The 13,444-nt window shown below is 37.0% G+C and overlaps 1 protein-coding gene across 1 annotated transcript in view; it reads right to left on the reverse strand.

The window, feature by feature from the left end:
• ACAD11 (acyl-CoA dehydrogenase family member 11) overlaps positions 1-13,444 on the reverse strand; it is a 93,722-nt gene that overhangs the window by 9,801 nt on the left and 70,477 nt on the right. Inside the window, exons 14-17 of the mRNA XM_059390932.1 lie at positions 10,923-10,989; positions 9,783-9,868; positions 6,587-6,658; positions 5,549-5,703 (exon numbers count right to left, since the gene is read on the reverse strand). Of these exons, the coding sequence (XP_059246915.1) occupies positions 5,549-5,703; positions 6,587-6,658; positions 9,783-9,868; positions 10,923-10,989 (380 nt within the window). The remainder of the gene's footprint in view (positions 1-5,548; positions 5,704-6,586; positions 6,659-9,782; positions 9,869-10,922; positions 10,990-13,444) is intronic.

Consider the following 13,444-nt stretch of genomic DNA (forward strand, 5'->3'; position numbering starts at 1 on the left):
GGAAGCAGGCTCCCTGCAGAGCAGAGAGCCTGCTTCCTCCTCTCTCTCTGCCTGCCTCTCTGCCTACTTGTGATCTCTGTCTGTCAAATAAATAAATAAAATCTTAAAAAAAAAAAAAAAAGAAAAAAATCTCAAACAATCTAATCTTACACCTAAATTAACTAGGAAAAGAACAAATGAAGACCTAAGTTAGTGGAAGTTAGGAGATAATAAAGATCAGAGCAGAAATAAAATCGATAAGCCATTAGCTAGCCTCATCAAGAGAAAAACAGAGAAGACATAAATAAAATCAGAAACGAAAGAGAAGTAACAGTTGACACCACAGAAATTGATTAAATACAATTAATTAGAAGAGACTACTATGAACAGTTATATGCCAACAAAATGGGCATCCTATAAGAAGCAGATAAATTCCTGGAAACATACAATCTTCCAAAAATGAGTCAGGAAGAATGATTACTGGTAATGAAATGACTCAATAATAATAAAAAATTCTCAACAAACAAGAGTCTAGAACTAGATGGCTTCTTAATTCTACCAAACATTTAAAGAAGAGTTATTAACGATTCTCAAACTATTCCCAAGAATAAAAGAGGAAGGAAAGCTTTCAAATTCTTCCTACAACACCACCATTATGCTGAAATTAAAATGAGATAGACAGTACAAAACAAGAAAACTGCAGGCCAATATCCCTGATGAACATAGATGGCAAAAATCCTCAACACCACATTCAACAGTACAATAAAGGGTCATCAACCACAATCAAGTGGGCTTTATTTTGGGGACACTAGAATGGCTCAATATCTGTAAAATCAATCAATGGGTATACCACATTAACAAAATGAAGGATAAAAATAATATGATTATCTCAACAGATGCAGAAATAGCATTTGACACAATTCAACTTCTGTTCATGATAATACTCTCAGCAATATGGGTATAGTGGGGACGTACAAACAAACAAAAATATCACCTATAGACTCTTAAAAGAATGGCTAAAGGAATTTCCCTAAACAGAAAGAGGAACCTTAAGAAATCAGGAAGAAAGAATGAACATAGTAAGAAAATATATAGTTAAATACAATTGACTTTTCTTTGCTTCTTGAATTTTCTAAATTATGTTTAACAGTTGAAGTAAAAATTTTTAACACTGTGATGTCATTCTAAATTTATGTAGAAGAATTACTGAAGACAATTATAAATGAAGGAGTTAAAGCGACTTAAATTAAGGGAGATAAAGTTTCTATACTTCATTCAAACGGATAAAATGAGGACACTGGTAAAATACATGCATTTATACAAATATGTATATATTTATATAATGTAATACCTAGACCAGTCACTAAAAGAGCTAGGGGTGCCTGGGTGGTTTAGTCATTAAGCGTTTGCCTTTGGCTCAGGTCATGATCCCAGGGTCCTGGGATCAGGCCCCACATTGGGTTTCCTGCTTGGCAGTGGGAAGTCTGCTTCACCCTCTCCCACTCCCCCTGCCTGTGTTCTCTCCCTTGCTGTGTCTCTGTCAAATAAATAAATAAATAAATAAAATCTTAAAAAAAAAATAAAATAAAAGAGCTATACAAAAAGGTATACCCAGAAACACTATAGATGAATCAAACTGGAATTCTAAAAATGTTAAATTAACCTAAAGGAATGAAAAACAGAGAACATAAAACAATAAATTAAATGGCACACTTAAGTCATAACATGAATTATTACAAAGGCAAAGACTACGGAGTGGATTAAAAACAAGAACCACCTAAGTGCCAACTAGAAGAAATTCACTTCAAATATAATGATATAAGCAAGCTAAAAACAAAACAAAAAAATAAAAAATATGTAATATGCAAACATTAATCACATGAAAGCAGGACCAGCTATATTACTATCAGATGAAGCAGAACAAAGAAAATTACCAAAGACAGAGAGGGTCATTATATAATGATAAAAGGGTAAATCCATCAAGAAGAAGTAGAAATCTTAAATGTGTATGCAGCAAACAATGGAGCTGCTGACTATGTAAGAAAAAGCTGACAGAAATGAAAGGAGCAGTAAACAAATCCACAATCCTAGCTGGAGCTTCAACACCCCTCTCCCAACTACTGATAGAACAACTAGACAGAAAGTCAGCCAGAATACAGAGGAATTCAACAACACCAACAAGCAACAGGATCTAAGAGACATTTATAGAACATTCCACCCAAAAACAGGAGAATACACATTCTTTCCCAACGTTCTCAAACAGTAAGAGAAACAATATCCTAAGCCACAAAACAAATCTCAACAAATTTGTAAGAAATTAAATAATATAGTTTGTTCTGTAACCACAATGGAATCAAACTAGAAATAAGGACAGAGTAACAGGAAAATCTCCAAACACTTGGAAACTAAATAACACAGTTCTTAAATAATTCATATGTCAAAGAAGAGGCTCAAAGAAAATTGAAAAATAAATTGAGCTGAATTAACATGAAAACACAATATATCACAATTTGTGGGACACAGGTAAAGCAGTACTGAGAGGGAAATTTATAGCACTAAAAAACATACATTAAAAAGGAGGAAAAGTCTCAAATCGATGATGGATGCTACCACTTCAAGAACCAAAATAAATCCAAAAAGCAAAACAAACACAAATAAGCAAAAGGAAGTATATAATAAAGAGCAGAAAACAATAAAATAGAGAAAAATCAATGAAACACATATCTTGTTAATATTAAGCCCTAATATAACAACCACATTTTATAGTTTTGTATGTTAATAATTAATATATTTTAGGGGCACCTGGGTGGCTCAGTGGGTTAAGCCACTGCCTTCGGCTCGGGTCATGATCTCAGGGTCCTGGGATCAAGCCCCACATCGGCTCTTTGCTCAGCAGGGAGCCTGCTTCCTCCTCTCTCTCTCTGCCTGCCTCTCTGCCTGCTTGTGATCTCTCTCTGTCAAATAAATAAATAAATAAATAATCTTTTAAAAAAATTAATATATTTTATATTCTTTGAAAAGATCAGTAAAAGCAACAGACCTCTAGCAAGACTGACAAAGGAAAAAGTAGGCACAAATTACTAATGTCAAGAATGAAACAGGAGATATATCACTAAAGAATATAGAAACCAAACCTTATCATAAAATCCTACAAGCAACTCAATAGATAATAACAGATACTTCTGGTTGGCCATAATGAGTTTTTTGTTGTTGTTGTTTCCATTCCTCATCATAGAACTGATATTTACAGTGGAGAATAATTTGTTAAGTTTGATCAGCAGCCAATTACAGTGCTATTATTTGATCCACATTAACCTTCCATAGTCACTTTTATGCTTGGTTATATTTGCTGCAGTACCTTTCTTAAACAGTGGTATTTGATCAGTTTTCCTATAACACTGATGTTCAACATAATAGCTGCTAATAACTACTTGTGGCTACTGAGCATCTGAAATGCCTAGTCTGAATGAAGGTGTATCGTAAATGTGAACTATACACCCAATTTAGTAAAATTAGTAGTTTTTAAAAAAGAATGTAAAATACCTTAATCTTTTTATATTTATTTCATTTTGAAGTGATAACATTTTAAATATACTGGGTTAAATAAGATAGATTATAAAAATCAATTTCATCATTCTTTTTACTTTTAAAAAATGTAGCTATTAAATTTTTTTTTTTATTTAACTAAAGCTTTTTTTTTTTTTTAAACGTTCAGTTACTAGAACATATTTCTATTGGATGACTCTAGAGGTTGAACCAAGGCTCTAAATTAACAACTTCAAATAAGCCCCAGCAGTTAGTATCTTTTTGATAACTATAAAGCTGGGTGATTATAACTTCATGAACAGATCACAAATACATTTATTTTTTAGCTTTTGAATAAAAGAAAGTATTCTCAGTTGGGTCTCTACTGACCTTTGATTTGCTGAAAAGCATTTAGTGGGCAGAAACTGAGTGCTCTAAGGAGGTGCCAGATTAATTTACTAAGACATTATTTTGATACAGAACTTTCTACTTTCGTGCCTGAAATAATTTAGAAGGCAGCTGGAAAAGAGTCTCCAAATTCAGGGAAATGGAATGTTACATACATAAACTGAAAAAAAAAAATCTGGCTCATATTTTTGTTTACGACATGCCTCAACATCTCTTTTGCTTCTGCCAGATCATTTTCTTTGTGCCAAATGCAAGAAGTTTCCAGTGAAGGGAGGCATGTTTTTGAAAAGCTCAGGCTTGTTCTGCCTGATACATTAACTTACAAAAAGCAAGAGGGAAATTTCCCTCTGGTATAGTGTTAAAAATATCTCTCATGAAACTTAAGGAGAGTGCTTTTCTGTGTTCAAGATGTCTTTGCATCTCTCCCTGTTCTTCTCGCATCCTGTTCCAGGGTTTGGGTGGCAAACTTGAAAAGAGAAAAGTACAGGAAGAAATTGATGCCATGAGCAACTCTTTAGCTCCTACTCAGAGCAGCATGGAGTTGTATCCATGGTCCCAAAATTGATACCTTATTTTACTTCCTCCCACAGTGTCCATCCAACAGCTGAACTCCTTGCCCTTGCCATATACTAAAGGGGTTCCCCACAAATTATCCCTAGGTGTGCGCTAAAAATAGGTTGTATTTTTCCATAAGAACAGTGTTATAACTAAATCACAGATATGCTGAATAATATTTCACAAAAAGAAAACACAGTCTATAGGAATTTAAGGTAAAAAGTATACTGTGAAATTTTAAAAGATGCTCACAAATATACAAGGGAACCAATGTACTAAAATGTACATGTCCAGCAAACACAGATACAATTTTATCAGCCTACATTTGACCTAACACTAAAATGTTAGCAATCCTAAATACTGAATATTTAAGAATAATTTTTCTTGCCTTCTTAAAAGGAGGGCTTTTGGGAGATGATTTGAATATCCCACTTATAAAGTTTCCCAAGGAAGTCAGAAATGACTGCTTCTTTTCCCTCTTGATAAATATTCTCTAATTTTGATTATAGTGGGCACATGTAACTTTATTGTTTATTGTGCTTTGTAAAGAACAGACTCCATAGTACATAACTTATAGATGGGAATTCAAAAAATCATGAACATCCCACCAAACTATTGGTCCCATTTCTACTTACATTTCTCTAGTAACAGGGAACTCACTTCCTACAGAAGCAGGCCTTCCATTTTTTAGATCTCTCTCCTCTCACTGAGTTGTAGGTTATTTTCCTATATTTCCTCACTTATTACTAATTCCCTTCAGAAAGCCAAAGAACAAGGCAAATCCTTCTTCTTTATGCCAGCCCTCTCAGATCCACAGAGAATGCTAATGTACCAGTTTCTCTAGAGAACAAGAGTATGAGAAAGTTGAAGGAACTGTCCATACTCTTTGAGCTGTGCTGAAGCACATTGGGAATTATTTAATCTTTCACAAAGTTAAAGATCTCTCATTAGACTATATTAAGTACAGAAAAATATACTTTGTGGAAAAAAAGCATCTTATTTACGTAGAGGAAATCTCCCTAAGATCAAGGTCAGTGAGTGCATGGGGCTATAGTAAATTCAAATAAATAATCATCCTTACATGTGAAAACAGTTTCTTCTTAAAGGCCACCCTCTGTGTTGCTCGTTCACACATAATCTGCAAAGCTCGTTCTGCCACCCCTACTGTTCTCATACAGTGATGGATTCTGCCTGGTCCAAGGCGGCCTTGGGCAATTTCAAATCCCCTACCTTCACCTGTAAGGAAGAAAGGAAAACATTAAAGTGGCCACAGCCCACTTATTTTGTTATTTACACAAATCTTGAGAAAACGATGAACTGCCCCCTCAATGAGAATTGTGGTATTCTGGTAGGAAAAAAGTCAGCTCTGTAATAGTGTTCATTATTTATGGAACTTTTGATTTCCATGTTTTTTAAAACTACCACTGTTAAACATTTTAATCCAATTCAGGAACTGTCTCTTGAGAACCAACTATCCATGTGCCGCAGTGGTTACAAAGATAAGACACAGTCCCTACACTAGGAGTTCAGAATCCAGAAGTAGGGGCAAGGATGCTAGGAATAAGGGATATGGAGGAGAACAAAGAAAGGCAAAGGAGAGAGAGATTGTCTCCTGAGGGAGGCAGCAGGGGCTTGTTGAGTGGATGGGGTGAAGAACACAAAACCATTCTGAAAGAAGTGCCATTTGAGATGTTCTCTGAAGGTTGGGTTGGGTAGGATTTTAGTAAGCAAGAGGATGAGGACATTCCAGTCATTTAATATGCAAAGTTATTTATACTTCTAATGGGTTTATATATAAGACTTGAATTCAGAAAGAACATTGAGGTTTTCTTAGAACAAGTGGAGACCTGAAAGTCATGTTTTAGGAAAAAGTATGTTGCTCTGAATTGTACATTTTTTTGTACTTAGCGATGTTTTCAATTGATGTGATATATAAAACCAAATCAAACACTTAAATATTATTCCATGTAAAAAAAAATCCACCATGAAAAATGTTGCCTTATAAATGGAGTAGGAGGGAAAAGTATCTAAATCAAAGTATATTTCTTATCTTTTCCAGATTCAGACGAAAATACTTTAGTACACAATACTGGAGAATCATTTCTCCAACTTATCTCACCTAGTATTAAGTTGGTGGCAGGAACTCTTACTTGATTAAAATGAATCTCAAAATGTCCTCCATGAAGATGATCTATAAAATAGAAAATATAATTTTATTTTTTTTAAGATTTTATTTATTTTATTTGACAGACAGAGATCACAAGTAGGCAGAGAGAGAGAGAGAGAGGAGGAAGCAGGCTCCCCGCCGAGCAGAGAGCCTGATGCGGGACTCCATCCCAGGACCCTGAGATCATGACCGGAGCCGAAGGCAGTGGCTTAACCCACTGAGCCACCCAGGCGCCCCTAGAAAATATAATTTTAAAGAGCAAAATGAGTTGACCTGAAAGACACCCCCCCCATCGTTAACTAATTAACTGCTCTTTTGTTGTGTAAAAGTACCCCTCCTCCCCTTGCAATGAAAAGACCCTTCCCCCAGGGTTGAATTCAATGTAACTGCTCTTTTGCCTTTCTGTAACCGCTTGGCTTTTAGGGCATGACACTTGACTCCTGTTTGAACAAGATACCCTCTCCTAATAGCCGGGGCATGGTCACGTAGGCAAGGGGGCTGCATGGTCCCGTAGGTCACGTCGACAGGGGGCTGCATAGTCAGGTAGGCAGGATGTCTTTCTGCCTACCTAAGGTCAAACTTCCCCTCTTTGTTTCCCCTTCCTGCCTTTCTCTTCGCGCGAGGGGGTCTTCCAGGGCCAATCCACTAACACCAAGTATGCCTTTTTTTCAAATGTTCAAATTGTCAGCCAATCAGCCCCATCCCATCCGGGACTTGTATGTACCTGTCTATAAAAATCCTGCACCACCCCAGCCTGGTGTGCTCAGCTAGCAGGAGCTGCTGACCACCCGCAGGCACGCGCTGACCACCCGCAGGCGCCTGCGTAACAATAAAGAACCTCTTGCTGTTTGCATCCTGTGGCAGTGTTGAATTCTTGGGTAAGGGGATCCGCGGGTCTTTAAGACCAAAAAAATTTCATATATAATTAATAATTACTCAAAGAAATTACTCAGAAGTAGGACTTAAGAGCCTTATATGTCAGATATTCCTAGGTAGACCTCAAGCTCTGAACCCTTAGCACTCCATACCCTAGAAAACTCATCAACTGTTCCACTTAGAAGAGATTTTAGAAATCATTTGATCTAGACTTTCAAATTCATTTTCTGAAGTTGCAGAGTTACTAAAATGGAAGGTGGCTTCACAGACCCAAACAGATTATCTTACTATTATTTTATTACTGCTTTTTCTTTGAGACTTCTAATATATGGGGTTCCATAGAAAATTTTGCTTGGAAAGAGAAAAAGGTTCCAATGGTTCAAAAATTAAAAGTGAGTAATGTAATTCAAGTTTCTTATTTTATCATTGTGTAAATCAATGCCTGAAGAGGCAAAGAGCCTCCTACAAGGGACAGAGCAGGCTCAGTATTCAAAAACAAAGCAGTGATTGGACTTTGAGGTATGTTTACTCCCAGTCCAGGCTTGTTCCCTATGTTTGCCTCTTGGAAATGCTTGCATTTGATGGAGACTGGGAACATTTCTGTCTTTACATCATACCGCCTACCCCTCCTCCTGCTCCCCACCCACCCTTCATCAAGTTCTGGAGATAATCTCATGCAAATTCCACACCCTTTTCCTGTCAGAATAGACATTAATAATTGATCTTCTCCACAATTGTTTCTTTTGGCCTTGGGCATGGGAGTTGGAGAGGTGCTGGTGAATCTGTCTCACTGAAAATTCAAATATAGGTTCTGCAATAGAGGTGATTTCCAGGCAATTTAAACTATAAATCCATTTTGGGGGTCTTCAGGCCATTGCTCTGCAACCCAACAAATCCCCATGCACAATTTCCTCTAGTGAGCTTGTTCATCACTGTCTTGAAAATTATGCTTAGTCTGCGGGTATATTCTACAGCTGCATCCTATGGGAGGTGATGACAAATGTTCTCCAAAACTCCAAGTCTTACTTACATCTGGTATTGAACATTTTTATTAGCCATATTCAACTACAAAGACAAAGCCAGGGTCACCACAGAAGATCATATGGATCAGGTTCAAAAAACTTTTCCATAGCATTTACCTGCTGATTTGCTGTAATTTAGTTATTTATGTGTTTGTAGTTATTGCTACTCTCTCCTTCCCCTAGCATGTAAACTCCATGAGGGCACAGATCCTAGCCTATTGTGTTCACTGATGTATTCCAAGCACCTAGAACAATGGTCAGCCCTCAATAAGTACTTGCTGAGTGAATGACCTGAGCAGCAAGGGAACAATGAACAATGAGCCTGAGGTAGGTAGCAGGAAACAAAAGTATCCTTGCTTTTTAGAAATTCCACCCAAAGAACAGAAGGAAGGAAAGTTTTGCATTCAAATCAGTCAAAATTCATTGCTTACTAATAGTTTTTGTAGTTTGATTGGTTAATAAAGCTAAACTTGAAGACAAAAGTGAATTTTATTGGGGTGCCTGGGTGACTCAGTTGGTTAAGCATCCTTGTCTTGATTTTGGCGGGGGTCATGGTCTCAGGGTCATGATCTCAAGCCCCGCACTGGGTTATGCACTGGGCCTGGAGCCTATTTAAGATTCTCCCTCTCCCTTTGTCTCTCACCCCCATTCTTGCTCGCTCTCTCCCAAAAAAAAAAAAAAAACGTGAATTTTACTATGGATTACTTAGATTTAATTTTTCTTTCTTTTTTTTTTTTTTTAAATATTTTATTTATTTATTTGTCAGAGAGAGAGGGAGAGAGAGCAAGCACAGGCAGACAGAATGGCAGGCAGAGACAGAGGGAGAGGCAGGCTCCCTGCCGAGCAAGGAGCCCGATGTGGGACTCGATCCCAGGACGCCGGGATCATGACCCGAGCCGAAGGCAGCTGCTTAACCAACTGAGCCACCCAGGCGTCCCAGATTTAATTTTTCTAAGTCTGTTTCATTATAGCATTCTCCAGGATGACAGAAGTATCAGTCTTAGCTGCTGTTCCTTGAATACAATCTACCCTTTCCAAAAAGGAAACAAAATGAAGTCCAGTGTTGCACCACTTCTCTCTCTTTGCTTTATTCTGAGTTCCACCAGCATTTATATGAAGATAGTCATCAGCACTAAAGGACTTCTAAGAATACATCTCCTACATTATAATGCTATCTGTTCCCTTAAGTGTTACTGCATATTTCAGTTGTCCTGCTTGCTAATGCAGGCTCATATTGGTTGAGTACTTACCCATGTAGCCAAACACTGACAAAGGCCTTATTATTTCTACTCCAGGTGTGTTGAGAGGGACAAGAACCATGCTGTGTTGTTTGTATCTAGTTAAAGAAAAACAGATGTTAGGGAAAGTGTGCTAAGTGGAAAAATAAAACAGATCCTAGGTGGAGTTGCAATTGTCATTTTTGTTGTTATTATGTAATCATGTAAGCAATGATGTCTGGAATGGGAATTGTGTAAAAGACATACATCAAGCAGAGTTGGATGTTGGCTGTGATCTGGAACAGTAACAATGATTTGAAAATAAGTTAGTTATTTGAGGATTCTCGTTGCTCAGCAATGGAAACTGGGAACTGATACACAATATCAAATTTTGCAAGACTATCAACTTTGATCTACATATCTAATCACTTAATTACTTATAGACAGTTCTGAAAATTTTAATGTATTTTATAATCTGATCCAAACAGTTCTGAGGATTCAGCAACACTTTCTTTTTATTTATTTATTTATTTATTTATTTATATTTTTAAAAGATTTTTATTTATTTATTTAACAGACAGAGATCACAAGTAGGCAGAGAGGCAGGCAGGGAGAGAGAGGAGGAAGCAGGCTCCCCACAAAGCAGAGAGCCGATGCGGGGCTCAATCCCAGGACTCTGAGATCATGATCTGAGGCGAAAGCAGAGACTTTAACTCATTGAGATACCCAGGCGCCCCTCAGCAACACTTTTTAATGCAGGAAATTACACAGTGAAGAACATACCGCAACACTTCCTGAAATGCTTCTTAAATATTATCTTACAGTGAAATAACTGTGAAACACAAATGTGACATTAATCTCACATTTTATATTATGATTTGTAAGTCCAAATGGTGTATTTTAAAAAAAAATTATTTTAGAGTCGGTGGGAGAGACAGAGGTAGGAGGGGCTGAAGGAGGGAATCTTAAGCAGGCTCCCTGCCCAGTGCAGAGCCTGACACAGGGCTCAGTCTCACAACCTTGAGATCATGACCTGAGTGGAAATCAAGATTTGGAAACTTAACTGAGCCACCCAGGTGCCCCGACCAAATGGCATATTTTAAGTAAATTATGTGGATAGAAAGCGCAATTCTTATTCCCAAATAGATCTCTCAATCACAATTATTTTGTTACCTGGTTGCAGAGGCATTTTTTGTTCTTCCCATAACAATTGCAATTGTGCACTTTGGATTTCCAGCTCCTAAAGCAAGGGGGAAAATAAGCAGAATACAACACAAAAAGAAATTTTTTAGTCTGACATTTCACCCTTAAAGTTCTAATCCTTCCAAGTTTATCTTGCAAAAAAATAGGAAGAAAACCCTTAATTCATTTAAAAATGCTTATGTGCTAAACTGCACAGGCAAAGCCAAGAGTGGACACCATCAATAAGAGCTGCAAAAATAACCAGAAACTGAAGCCATGAAACAGCTGCAACCCTTAAGACAAAATGACGGCTCTCTCATTCATACTATTTCGGCATGTTAGAAAGGTTGTGAAATTCTTCTAGCGTATTTCCTCCTGTTTAGATCTCCTATTTTCTGACATATGACCAACAAAGTATTAAATCTCATATGGTATTAACTATCCAGCCAGTGGCTGAGAAAGACCTCATTTCCCTTACCATGGAGTTGGGTGAAGGTGAGTTGGTCTGAGGATCTCAGTACCTATCCTGACTATACTATTTGGTCAAGACATACTATACTAAGGAGCAGCTGAGGATGATTTACCTGGAGTTGTCTACATATATAAGGCTCTGATTCTACCATCAATAAGCCTAAGTTCTCATTTTTTTATTTATTAAAGGTCAGGAATTTGAAATCTAAAGTTCTTTCCATTTAAATACAAACTTTTATTTTATCACAGTTCACAGCTCTATGGCAATTTCCCAAAGGGGCCTTCTTATAAAAACTACATTTCTTTTTCACCAGTTAAGTCTAAGCCCTGTCCCTCAGGGAAACTACCATTTAATTGGCTTTCTAATTACAAGGCTACACACCACAGGATCAGACTAAGTTAAACACATCTGTACAAAATCTTTAAACAAATTATCAGATTCTTTTTTTAAACTTTTTATAAAAAATGGTTTTAAGAGATTTGAAATCATTTGACCATTCAGTGAGAAATATTGGGAATTATTTCAAATACAGCAATGCCCCTTATCCACAAGGGATATATGTTCTAAGATCACCAATGGATGCCTGAGATTGCAATTGGACCAAATCCTATGTATACTGCTTTTTTCCCCATACATACACATATGTGATAAAGTTTAATTTTTAACTTAGACATAGTAAGATATTAACAACAACTAATAAAATAGAACAGTTATAAAATATACTGTAATAAAAGGTTGTGAATGTTGCTGATTAGGTAAGAAACAGAGACCATGGCAAACAGAGATAAAGAAACGGAGGATAAAAGTCAAGAGTAAAGGTAGAGAGAAGGGGTTTACTTTAAACCCCAGGACTCACAAATGAAATTTTAAAATTCCTTATAGTTGAATCTCTGGCTCTATAGAAGAAGCAAATGAAACAGAATTACAGTCATAACTGTACTCTTATTGTGTTTTTGGTATATCTGAGGAGATACTAAACTAAATAAACAGAAAACTATACAGTAGAAATTAATTTAGAATTTGCTAGAGCTCAGAATAGAAACCAAATTGGTAGCCTTCTTATTTATTTATTTAGCACACAAGTGACAAGGGGGAGGGGCAGAGGAAGAGGGAGAGTGAAAAAAATTCCAAGCAGGCATCACATTGAGTGAGGAGCCCTACTTGAAGCTTGATCCCACAACCCTTAGATCATGACCTGAGCCGAAATCAAGAGTTGGACATTCAACCAACTGAACAACCCATGCTCCCCTTGATAGCTTTTCTAAAACCAACTTGGAGAGATTCACGAATGCAGAAATTTGTTTGTCCCCCATTACTCCTGAGATTCCATTAAAATAAATATATACGTCTGTTCAGGTTTTCTATTTCTTCTTGGTTCAGTTTTGGTAGTTTATATGTCTCTAGGAATGCATCCATTTCTTCCAGATTGTCAAATTTGCTGGTGTATTAGTTACTCATAGTATGTTCTTATAATTGTTTGTATTTCTTTGGTGTTTGTTGTGATCTCTCCTCTTTTATTCATGATGTTATTAATCTGGGTCCTTTTTCTTTTCTTTTTGATAAGTCTGGCCAGGGGCTTTATCAATCTTATTAATTGTTTCAAAGAACCAGCTCCTAGTTTCCTTGATCTGTTCTACTGTTCTTTTGGTTCCTATTTCATTGATTTCTTTTTTTTTTTTTTTTAAGATTTTATTTATTTATTTGACAGAGAGAAATCACAAGCAGACGGAGAGGCAGGTAGAGAGAGAGGAAGGGAAGCAGGCTCCCTGCTGAGCAGAGAGCCCGATGCGGGACTCGATCCCAGGACCCTGAGATCATGACCTGAGCCGAAGGCAGCGGCTTAACCCACTGAGCCACCCAGGCACCCTGATTTCTGCTCTGATCTTTATTATTTCTCTTCTGCTGGGTTTAGGCTTTATTTTCTGTTTTTTCTCCAGCTCCTTTAGGTGTAGGGTTAGGTTGTGTACTTGAGACCTTTCTTGTTTCTTGAGAAAGGCTTGTATTGCTATATACTTTCCTCTCAGGACCGCCTCTGTTATAT

The sequence above is a fragment of the Mustela nigripes genome, chromosome 2 (assembly GCF_022355385.1).
Source record: "Mustela nigripes isolate SB6536 chromosome 2, MUSNIG.SB6536, whole genome shotgun sequence".
In the NCBI taxonomy this organism is placed as follows: domain Eukaryota; kingdom Metazoa; phylum Chordata; class Mammalia; order Carnivora; family Mustelidae; genus Mustela; species Mustela nigripes.